Raw genomic sequence first — 12,313 nt, 5'->3', positions numbered from 1 at the left:
GTGTTATAGAATAGTATGGATCAGCGCCCAACTTGCACACCAGGATTTACACCTGGTTTCAGTTTGTGTAAATCCTTGCACCCAAAGTTGAGCGTGGATCAATAAAGGGTGCTGGTCCCAGAACACCCATTATAGAATACAGTTTAGCACCAATTTGTTTTGGCACATTGAATTTTGAATGCCATTTACTAAATCTAGCCCTATATGTATAATAATAAACATATAATAGTACTGAAGATTTTCAGTGCAGAACTGAACATTTAAGTGCTTTCTGAATATTGACCTTGATTATTTTTAGCAGCACAGAAGAGTGCAATTTTCAGAAAGGTCAGCTTGATTATGTTTACTTGAGTAATGGTGTTAATATTGCCCTTTTAGTAGGGCTGCACTTTAATCACACTTAACTCTGTGATTAATGCATTAAATCATTGTGATTAAAAAAATTAATTGTGATTAAAAAAACTAATCACATTGCAGTGTCTCCAGTCTCCTCCAAACATCTCTTATGCTCTCTTCCACTCTCATCCCCCGCCCTTGGTATAATCTGACATCTTTTCCCCCCTATCCTCAATTCAACATCACCCCCCGCTTGCCCATCTACCTTAATGGTGGTTTTCTGTTGATCCTCGCACAGTGGCAACATTGCACATATGCTGCCTGGTCCAAAGCTTTCCCTCTGACCTGTCCTGCCCAGGTGGAAACAGGAAGTGATGTAAGAAGAGGTGGGACAGGCCACAGGAAAAGCTTTGGAGTAGGCCACAGGCAGCATATGTGCAACACTGCCACTCCTAGGACCAGCAGAAGACCACCTTTAAGGTAGACCAGTAGAGGTACTGGGGGGGGGGGGGGGGGGGGCAAATGCTGAACCCTGGGCAGAGGGAGAGGTGTGAGCTGCAGACCCACAAGCAGAACTGGAGGGGTCACAAATGTAAGTTATGACTGATGCAGTGAGCTCCAGAAGACATGAGAAGAGCTTGGTGCTGCTCACCACTAAGTTTGTGTCACTGCTTATGGGGGTAGAAGGGATGGAGGGAGAGGTGCTGGCAGTGGCGTAGGAAGGGGGGGGGGCAGGAGGGCCGGTCCGCCCCGGGTGTACGATCTCGGGGGGTGCCGGCCCCGCTGGTTCCCTTCTCTCTCTGCCCCGGAACAGGTTACTTCCTGTTCCGGGGCAGAGAGAGCAGGGAACCAGCGGGGCCGACGCAGCTCCGAGTGACGTGCACTCGGGGCAGATCGGCCCTCCTGCAGGTAAGAATGTGGTCCGGGGGGGTGCGCCGCAGAGGGGGGGTCACGCCGTGCTGCACCCGGGGGGGGGGGGGGGGGGGGCGCAGCAGCAACCCGCCCCGAGTGCCATTAGCCCTCTCTACGGCACTGGGTGCTGGACAGTGGGAGGGAGGAAGAGAGAGATAATGGACCTGGGGAAAGAGGAAAGGGAGGGAAGGTTGAGAAAGGCTGGATCTGGGGGTGTGAAGGAGGGAAATCATCAGTCCTTTAGGGAAGGGAAGGCGGATGGGATTTGATATATTGTCTTTCTGTGGTTACAATCAAAGCAGTTTATATATTATATACAGGTATATATTTTACACCTGGGGCAATGGAGGGTTAAGTGACATGCTCAGAGTCACAAGGAGCAGCAGTGGGAAATAAATAAATAAAATACCTTTAATTGTGTGATTACTACTGATTAAAATTGTTCATCAAAATACAGCCCTACCTTTTAGTAATTAATAGAACTAATAGATTTTCAAACATAGATATTATCTAAGACTACTGAAAGAAGGTGTGTGAGAGACTTAGCTGGATCTGCAGCCTACTTCTATTGATGAGTTCTATAAGAATAAAGACTGTCCTAAGCTCTCGCATTTCACTTACCTGAATAGAAGCATAAGGGCTTGCAAGAAAGTCTGAAAGTTGTTGTGACGGTTGATAGCAGTTTCATCATCTAGTGCAATGTTTCCAAACACCTATGCAAAAAAACAAACTGAAGAAGTCATCACCTGGACAGCTATCCTGGTCTCTTAACTGTCCCCCCCCCCCCCCCCCCCCCGAATATTAACCCAAAAGTACTGATGGCTGAGTGCCATTTTAAAATCACCCTTAATACTGTATTTACCTGCATGCCAATGATGGCGTAGATGAAGAACAACATAGCAATCAGTAGACAAACGTAGGGTAATGCCTGCAAAAATTCAACAGGGACAGTTTCACTGACCGTGAAGCTAAAATGTTGGGTGAGCTGCAGCATAACTGTTCTGAGAATGGGGTGGGAAGAATCCAGTTATTACTAGCTATTATAAAGAGGCCCCTCCCCTCATATCTTCTTCCACAATCTTCTATCACTTCACCATCTTGTTCCCTGCGGTTCTCACTCTTTCTCTCTTACCTTCTCCCCATCATAATACTTTCAGTCATCTCTTTTCCTCTGCCTGGCAGAAGAGTGACACTTCATGCTGTATCGGCCTTCTCTGCTAACCAGGGTTGATCTGGTAGTTTGAATGCTGGGTGCCAGCAGAGCCCTGGAGACTGCAGCTCCTCAAAGTTCCAACTTTAGGGTGAACCCAAGCAGCACAGGAGACAGATGTAGCATGAAGCAGTTGGCTAGAGGAAGGAAAGGATAGGATTGAATGGGAGAAGCACAGGATCATAACTTGAGGGGGAGGGGGCAGAGAGTACAAGAGGAGGGGACAGAGAGGGAATGCCATCCCAATAGGCTGGGCTTGATTACAAGAAAAACTTGTTTCAATAATGTAGTACTGTATGTCTAAAAAAAAAAAAAAAATTCCCCAACTAGAGTGCTGTGAAAGACTCTAATGTGGTTTTAGATGGTATGTGGTCAAAAGCTTTGTTTTAGCAAAATGAATTTTACCCACTTAGCATTTCCTCTATTTACCAGGTTAAATCTATTTGGGTATAATTGTTGTCACTCTCTCTCTATATATATACATACTCTTTCCTATCAAGAATATGGTGTTCCTTTCTACGTACTTCTGAGTATTTTAGCTATGTAAACAGTCCAGAGGGTTTTCCAATTGGGCAGTATATCATCAAATTTTAAATAAACTTGGAAACATTGGGGCTCATTTTCAAAGCACTTAGACATACAAAGTATCATACTTTGTATGCCTAAGTGCTTTGAAATGAGCCCCTTTCCAGCTTATTTTCAAAAGAGAAAGATGCCCATATTTCGACCCAAATCGGGAGATGGGCGTCCGTTTCCCGTGGGCGCCCTAATCGGTATAATCGAAACCCGATTTTTGGCGTCCTCGACTGTAGTCCATCATGGGGATGAACAAAGATCACGGGGGCGTGTTGGAGGCATGGCGAATGCGGTACTGGGGCATGGTTATGGGCCGAGGAGAGATGGGCGTCTTTAGCTGATAATCGAAACAAGAAGGGCATTTTGACGAGAATTTGGTCCGCTTTATTTGGACCCTTTTGTTTTCAGGTCCAAGTCCCAAAAAAGTGCCCCAACTGACCAGATGACCACCGGAGGGAATCGGGGATGACCTCCCCTGACTCCCCCAGTGGTCACTAAACCCCTCCCACCCAAAAAATCACTTTACAAACTTTTTTTGCCAGCCTGTATGCTAGCCTCAAATGCTGTACCCACCTCCATGACAGCAGAATGTGTTCTATCCTCTGATAGCCTTTCCCTGGTTCTGATGTGGGTCTCGGGTGAGTGTGACACCTTTTCTGTTAAGGGCACTGCAGAGTCACATCAGCAATGCATTGTGGTAGGTGTAGGGTATTGGGCTCCGTGATTCCACTAGCTTGTGTTAAATGCTCACGATGTTGGTAGTTGGTAGGCTCTTCTCCCAGGGTGCTTTTCCCTCTGCTTACTGGGTCAGAGTGTGCCCTGTTTTGTTTCCGGTAATCCATGAGGTAGTGGCCATTTGTGTAAGACACTTTTAGATCCCTTTCATGTGTTAGCCACGTTACAGCACTTAGTTCTTACCTTGAATGTTGCTGAAAGAGGGCATTGTACACCATTCTGCCAGCTCGGACCTACTGCTAATCTCAGTACCGGCGAGACTCGTTGCTAGTGGGGCACAACCTCTGATCTGCAGTTAACTGTGAGTAAAGGTGCTTATTCAAATAAAGGACGTTTTCAGCGAGATTAGTCTTCAGGTGTGAACTGCTGTGCCAAGGTTATACAGCAGCAACAAGTCCTGTCCCTGGAGCACTTTTAGTGGGTACTGCAGTGCACTTCAGGCAGGCAGACCCAGGCCCACCCCCCCCCCCCACCCGTAACATAGTAACATAGTAGATGACGGCAGAAAAAGACCTGCACGGTCCATCCAGTCTGCTCAACAAGATAACTCATATTTGCTACTTTTTGTGTATACCCTACTTTGATTTGTACCTGTGCTCTTCAGGGCACAGACCGTATAAGTCTGCCCAGCACTATCTCTGCCTCCCAACCACCAGTCCCGCCCCCCAACCACCGGCTCTGGCACAGACCGTATAAGTCTGCCCAGCTCTATCCTCGCCTCCCAACCACCAGCCCTGCCTCTCAACCACCAGCTCTGGCACAGACCGTACAAGTCTGTCCAGCACTATCCCCGCCTCCCAACCACCAGTCCCGCTTCCCACCACCGGCTCTGGCACAGATCGTATAAGTCTGCCCAGCACTATCCCCGCCTCCCAACCACCAGCCCCGCCTCCCGATCTTGACTAAGCTCCTGAGGATCCATTCCTTCGGCACAGGATTCCTTTATGCTTATCCCACACGTTTGAATTCCGTCAAGTATTTTTTCACGGAGAGAGTAGTGGATGCTTGTTATGCCCTCCAGCGGGAGGTGGTGGAAATGAAAACGGTAACGGAATTCAAACATGAGTGGGATAAGCATAAAGGAATCCTGTGCCGAAGGAATGGATCCTCAGGAGCTTAGTCAAGATCGGGAGGCGGGGCTGGTGGTTGGGAGGCGGGGATAGTGCTGGGCAGACTTATACGGTCTGTGCCAGAGCCGGTGGTGGGAAGCGGGACTGGTGGTTGGGAGGCGGGGATAGTGCTGGACAGACTTGTAAGGTCTGTGCCAGAGCTGGTGGTGGTAAATGGGAGGCCTCTAAAACCCACTGTACCCATATGTAGTTGCCCCTTTAACCCCTAAGAGCTATGGTAGAATTGTATATTTGTCCCTCCCACGACCAAATGGCTTGGATTGGGACGTTTCTGAGCTGGGCGATTTTAGTTTCCATTATCGCAAAAAAAACCAAAACGCCCATCTTAGAAAGGACCAAATCCATGGCATTTGGTCCGTCCAAACCATATTTTCGAAACGAAAGATGGACACCTATCTTTTTCGAAAATACAGTCTGTCCTGCCTCTTCACATACCCGTTTTCGGACATAGACGCCCATGGAGATGGGCGTTCGCGTTCGATTATGTCCCTCCACGTCTGCTAAGAAACGATGCAGGTTCAGGCATCTTTGTTAGGTCTTTTTTTACATTTTACCAAGTAGCATGATTTTAGTTCTTCCTGTTTGAATCTATCTGGACAGTTTCAGCTGCACAAATACCTATCCTGAATCTACTCCACACAAAATCTGCAAGGCAGATTTAGCCAGATATTCAGTGGTATTTTTAACTAGCTAAGTGCTGCTGGTTATTTATATATAACTGGGTAAATTCAAATATTTTCACCCAGTCATATGGCTTTTAAAATTTGACTCCTTTGAATGTTAATGATTTTATTCCTGGATCACTCATTAAAACTGCCTCTGGAATACAGAACACAGAGAAATTTCTCTACCTTTAAGCGTTTATTGAAGCACCACTTGTTCTATTTAAGCATGTGATTTGATTTGATGATTTTGTCTATGTGGACTTTTTAGTATAGTCTTGGCAGTTAAGCGTTTTTATTTATTTTGCTATGTATGTAGTTTTGTGCTCATCATTTGATAAAAGCAGATTAGAAATAATACATTTTCAATCTAAATGCATTACCGGTACAGGGTCTATTTTAAGCAGTCATAATCAATAGGGGGGGAGGGGGAGATGGAGAAAGGGGATACATTACCCACAGATTTAAGTCCCACATGGAAGAGTCAGTTATATCTACAACCCGAACAAGCAAGCTCCAAACTGTAAATGTCAAGGTGTGGATTCTTAGAAAATTGGAAATAAGGCATTGTACATGACCTGGAATTGAATTTAACATGGATCTTTAAATAATTATAGAGAAAGATGACAAAGCCTGGAGTGTCCAGCCAGTACAGTATTATAAGATTCTGGGCATGTTTTGGACAGATATGATGGGGAGGTTAGGATGTTCATTAGTTTATTCTGTTCTTTAGTGTGCCTTAAAAAATTTGGGTTTCTAGTTTATGAGTGTCAATTTTTCTATCCATCAAGAACTTTTGGATTGTTGCGGAATATAAGTTTTTAAATAAAATAAATGTGTGCTAAATTGATTTAATGTACATTAACCTACAAATTAAAATGCATTAAGTCAATTAGTGCATACAAAAATGCTGTCGTCATCTTAAAAATGTCTATTACAAGAAATGTGTGAAATGAATCAGAAAACACATTCAAAATCAGGAACAATTTGGAGGAATAAAAAAGAAAATGGACTGGGTTTTTTTGTCTGCACATGTCCCTATAAAAAGATGAAGGGGGAGGGGGGAGATCTGAGCTGGGGGCCATCCAGGACAGAAGCAGGGGCGTAGCCACGGGCGGGCCTGGATGGGCCCAGGCCCACCCACTTTCCCTCCAGGCCCGCCCAGCCAACATCCCGGTGTCAGCAGGTGGGGCGGTGCTCCGCTGGCGCTGCAGTCCCCAACTGCCTACCAGCTACCCCAACGGACCTGACCCTCTTCTTCCCCTGCCGCCCGGCACCTGACCTGACTCAGCCTTAAAAAAAAAAAGTCCATGAAGCGCCAGGCGTCTGCTCTGCTCGGCACTGCTGCTGTAAAGCAAGCAAATCGCCGCCCTCATCACGTTCGTGTCGGCCCTTCCTTCACTGTGTCCCGCCCTCTGATGTAACTTTCTATTTCCGCGAGGGCGGGACACAGTGAAGGAAGGGCCGATGCGAACGTGATCAGGGATGCGATTTGCTTGCTTTACAGCAGCAGTGCCGAGCAGAGCAGATGCCCGGCGCTTCACGGACTTTTTTTTTTAAAGGCTGGGTGAGGTCAGGTGCTGGGGCGGCAGGGGAAGAAAAGGGTCATGTCTGTCGGAGGGTCTGGTAGGCAGGTGGGGACTGGGCCAGGGAGGGGGGCTTAGATGGGAGAAGGGGTCTGGGTGGGGTGGGCTCAGATGGGAGAAGGGGGCAGGAGGGACAAAGGGTCTGGGGCTGAAAAGGGGGGGCCCTAATGCATGTGGATGAAGGGAACTGGGGGCTGAAAAGGGGCATAGGTGGGATAAGAGGGCTGAAAAGGGGCAGGGGCTGAAACTGTGGGGACTGGGGGCTGAAAAGGGGACAGGGAGAAGTGGCTGGGGCTGAAGCTCCGGACTGGTGGGAGAAAAGGGGCTGGGGCTTAAACTGGGACTGGTGGGATAGTGGGGCTGAAACTGGGTGCTGAAAAGGAGGGGCAGGTGGGAGATGTGGGCTGTGGCTGGAACTAGGGGCAGGTGGGATATGGGGCTGGAACTGAGGGCTGAAAGGAAGGGGCAGCGAGAGGGAGGGCAGACCCTGGATGGATGGGAGAGGGAGGGCAAATGGTGGATTGAAGGGGCAGAGAGAAAGGGCAGACAGTGGATGGAAGGGACAGCAGAGAGGGCAGACACTGGATGGCAGAGAGAGAGAGGGAAGACAGATGCTGGATGGAAGGAAGATGGTGAAAAGATGATGAGGAAAGCAGAAACCAGAGATGACAAACTGTAAATAAAATATATATTTTTATTTTTTTGCTTTAGGATAAAGTAGTATTGTAGATGTTAGGCATTTACCTGTTTTATGAATACAGCATAATCAGGCATTGCATTTCTTACAAAGCAAAGTTTGAAGGATATGTGCCATTGACATGTTTGCCTTATAGCAGTCATATTTGGTCAAGGTTAAGATATGGGATAAAATCACTATATTTAAAAATGTCGGTGTTCCATGAACTAGGTATGTGGTTTGTGTTAATGCAGGAGAGCTGTTGCACAGACTGTTTACTTAGAAATCCATCATCAAGTGCACTCTAAGGCATTATTAGAGTATCCCAAGAAACACTACTCACATCTAGTGCCCACCCATATTAGCTCTGGGCCCACCCAAAATGTCAGGTCTGGTTACGCCACTGGTCGGAAGAGGCATGGTGCTGCAGGCGGGGTGGTCCTTGGAGCATAAGGAAGAGTACAGTTGCCTCAGAAGGTGCCTGTGAGAGAAGACAGAACAGGCAGTGTCTTCCCTCACACGCACTGCCTGGGACAGCTATGATCTCTCTTATGCTCCAAGGACCACTGATGCTAGGGCGATCATAGCTGCCTCAGGCATTGCTTATGAGGAAGGATGCTGCCTGCTCCATGTTCTCTCACAGGCACCTCCTGGGGCAGCTATGCTCTCCTTTTTGCTCCGAGGACCGCCCAGCCAGCAGCATTGTGCCTCTGGATCAGATCCCGGAGAAAGCGGGGGGTGGCAGATGGGGGGGGGGGGGGGGGAGCTTTTCAACATCTTCCATTTGGGTACCCAGAAGTCCAGCACCAATGTGTATAGGCTCCCAAAGGATGGCACCTATACTGCAGCGCCTATTCCCTTGCACTTAAACGGTGATGCTCAAAAGTCCTGCTTCAGGCAGGAAAGAGGATCCTAAGTGAGAAATTCAGACAATATATTGAAGAACATTTAAACTAGAGGATAGGGGTGGAGCATGGAAGTAAGTGAGTTCAGGATGTCAGACAAGCAAAGGCGTGACAGCAGTGGAGAAAATAACAAAGTAACCATCTTTGCAACTCACTTATCAGCAACAAGGTAGAAGAGGGGACTAAGACAAAAGCTATAAAGACGACAAGCAAGCCAACAAAATACAGCTGGAAAGCAATGAGCACAAACACAAAGTCTAAGCAACAACGTTTTGATCTGCAAGCCCCAGGGCTGCTGAGAGACTGAATTGGGCCCGGGGCAGGGCCGCTGCTGCCAGGCCCGGGGCAGGGCCGCCACCACCAGGCCCGGGACAGGGCCACTGCTGCCTCCCCAATTGCTACTGCTGCCGCCTCCGCAACAGGATTAAAATACCTTGGCTGGCAGGGATCCCAAGGCCCCGCCAGCAGAAGACGTCTTCCTCCAGCACTGACTGCCTGCCCCTGCATCTGCTTTTCCTCTCGGTGCATGCTCGGTTTTAAAACCAAGCATCTGCGCCTGAGAGGAAAAGCAGTCACTCAGCAATGGGCAGAAGAGCAGCACTGGAGGAAGCTCTGGGTCCTCCCCAGCCTCTAAGGGGTCACGGCGCTGGAGTTTTCTCTCTCCTGCTCCTGTCGAGACGCGATCACTTGGTTCCCCTCAGGAGCTGGAGAGAGAGAGAGATCAGCGCCGGGCTCCCCTTGGAAGCCCGGACCCGGGGAATTTTGTCCCCCCCCCTGTCTCCCCCTCTCGACAGCCCTGGCAAGCCCTAACAGTAGAGGCAGACTTAGATATTGTTACTATTACAGAGACAAATGGGTTATAACTCCTCAGGAAGGCTAAAGATGGAGGAAAAAGTGGTGGGGCCGAATTCAAAAAGGTATAGGATAAATACAGAGGTTCCCTGTATGGCATGAAGATGGAATAGAAGTTTGCATTTTTGTGGGTGAGATGATGATTTTCAACAGAGTGGAAATCCCAGAAGGAGCAGCCAACATGAAGAGTTATCTACAAAAATGAAAAATTTGGGCCTTAATGTGAAGAAATCCAAAGAACTGTATGTAGCAGGAGGAGAGCGGCCAATGACCACAGACCAGCAGTGGGACCTTGTGGTGATAGTGTTTGAGGATCTCAAGGTGGCAAAACAATATGACATGGCAGTGGCAACAACCAGATGTTAGGCTGCATAGCCATGAATGCCTTTCAAGGTGCTGTGTTTAGAAAAATGTTAATGGAACCCATGAGGGTCAATATACAGTCAGCATTTTTCTGTATGCTTCCAGCTTTATACCCAGATATTCAATGCCATGTCATGTCTGGGCACTGGCAGTTAATATCTGGTAGTATGCAGCCAGCTGAAACTTATGTGGTTAAGTGCAATATTCAGCACTTAACTGCATAAAAATAGGACTGTGTTTTATGCACTCCTATTTATGTGGTCACCTTATGCAGTTAAGTGCTGAATATCAGCACTTAACTGCGTAAGTGCTGACTCCACCCTGGACTACCTATAAAATAGCCAGTTTTTTGTTTGGTGGTTAGTGCTGATATTCAGTGGCACTAATTGGTTAAGTGCCACTGAATATCAGTGGATAGGCTCAGCACAAGTGATTTAAACAGCTAGGTGCCATTCCTCGTCAGTTAAATTGCTTTGAATATCGCCCCCCCCCCCACCCCATGTTACTAAGTTATTATTCTATCTTTATAAAGAATTAGCTGCCATACAGTGCCCTATTTGCACAGAGGATGAAGTACTGCATTGAAATTAAAAAGAGTATCTGTTTTGGCAGCTGTAGAGGGAGACTTTGAAAAAAGCTCTGCAAGAAAAAGCCCTGCTGCATGCAAAATTCAGCCTGATAAGTGATGAAAAGAACATCTGGGAAGCCATTGATATATCAGCAAAGCTGTTCAAAAGTTGGTGATTTGGTACTTAGTGCAAATACATGCTAGGAAATTGCTGTTCAGCAAGTCTTTAGCTACATATTTTCTTTTAAACACTCATTTTGAATCATTCTTGGACTTGTGATCTTGTTTTTTTTTTTTTTTTTTTTTTTTTTTTCTGAAAAATCAGTATTACATACCTCAAAATACACCAAGACAAATGGTAAACCCAGAGCCAGACAAAAAGATCAAGTGTAAAGGGAACTTGGTCATTGTGGGGGTAATTTTGTAACTGTGGAGGTCTATGGCTGGTGTAAGTTCTCAAACCTGAGCACATACATAGAATGTAGAACAGGGGAGCTTGCCGTGGTATTCATTATGTTTGTGCAAGTTTTTTGCACTTACAATGTCCACTGTGCCCAGGGCGTCTTTCAGTGCTTATGGATGCTGGGCTGCAAAAGATAAGTGTCTTTTCATTATTTCCATGTGCTTAATAGTATGGTGGACTATTGAAAGTTTACATTTGAACGCTGGCTTGCATATATGTTTGTTGGAACATTATTCATGGTGCTCAAGTATTTTATTTTTAAAAGAACTACAGAAGGGCCCTTTTAAAAAAGGCATGTAAGGGCCTACATGCATACTGGGTGGTAATTAGCTTGTGAGACCTTACCACTAAGTCAATGGGTGGTGGTAAGGTCTCAGGCCAAAAATGGATGCACACTGGTTTTCATTTTGCCGCACGTCCAGTTTCCGGGCCATTATAAAAATCTCTTTTTTTAAGACAATAAGGGTCCAACGCATGCCAAAAACAAGCGCCCACACTGCCGCTGCCAGTTTTTGGCGTGCCTTTGTAAAAGGGCCTCGTGTTTATTTTTTAAAAATATTGATTTCATATAAGTGACAGCACATTCAATTTATAGGACAATTGCACTTTTCACCCTTTTGCTGAGTCAGCTTCAAAGAGCCTGTTTAAAAAAGGCCCTTTAGATTCAAAACTATATAAAGAGGAAAGGTCCCACTGAACTTTCTTTCTGAGAAGTTCCGAGAGAAGAAGACATTTCTCTGGCAGTTATTTTCTGTTCCTTGGCTGCTGGAGAGGTAGCACATCCAGCAACCTCAATTAAGTGTGAATTAAGGTGTGAGGAAGTAGAATACTTGCATAGGTTGCTGAGTCAGCTTCAAAGAGCCTGTTTAAAAAAGGCCCCTTAGATTCAAAACTATATAAAGAGGAAAGGTCCCATTGAACTTTCTTTCTGAGAAGTTCCCAGAGAAGAGGACATTTCTCTGGTAAGTGAACACTATTTTGCTTTGTGCTTTGGGAACTTAAAGATTGGGGTTTAAAGGAGGAATTGTAGGTTAGTGATAGCTAGGCAAAATAAAAATATAAAAAGCAAATTTTATCAACTAATCTCCATAGTCTTTTCCACTTAGTTTTAAAAACTTTGTACCACAGCATTTTCAGATAGAATCTAGCAGGCACTGCAGGATCTAGTTTAGTCTTCCCGCCCACTCCAAGGATAACTCTTCATTTATAGTCAGTTATTGTAATTAGGGTAACAAGCAAAGAGTGCTCTTACAGAGTTTTAAATACATTTCATTACCATCTAAGAAGGAAACACTAAATAAATCATACAATATACTATATAAACTAAAAGACCCTTTTA

General features: G+C 46.1%; 1 protein-coding gene across 1 annotated transcript in view; it reads right to left on the bottom strand.

Moving 5' to 3' along the window:
• The window catches only part of CACNA1B (calcium voltage-gated channel subunit alpha1 B), a 1,447,778-nt gene that overhangs the window by 223,491 nt on the left and 1,211,974 nt on the right, over window positions 1–12,313 (bottom strand). Inside the window, exons 34-35 of the mRNA XM_030207102.1 lie at window positions 2,111–2,176; window positions 1,870–1,961 (exon numbers count right to left, since the gene is read on the bottom strand). Coding sequence (XP_030062962.1) covers window positions 1,870–1,961; window positions 2,111–2,176 — 158 coding nt within the window. The remainder of the gene's footprint in view (window positions 1–1,869; window positions 1,962–2,110; window positions 2,177–12,313) is intronic.

This window comes from Microcaecilia unicolor, chromosome 6 (genome assembly GCF_901765095.1).
Source record: "Microcaecilia unicolor chromosome 6, aMicUni1.1, whole genome shotgun sequence".
NCBI classification, from domain to species: Eukaryota; Metazoa; Chordata; class Amphibia; order Gymnophiona; family Siphonopidae; genus Microcaecilia; species Microcaecilia unicolor.
This window is presented reverse-complemented; position numbering and strand designations above follow the sequence as displayed.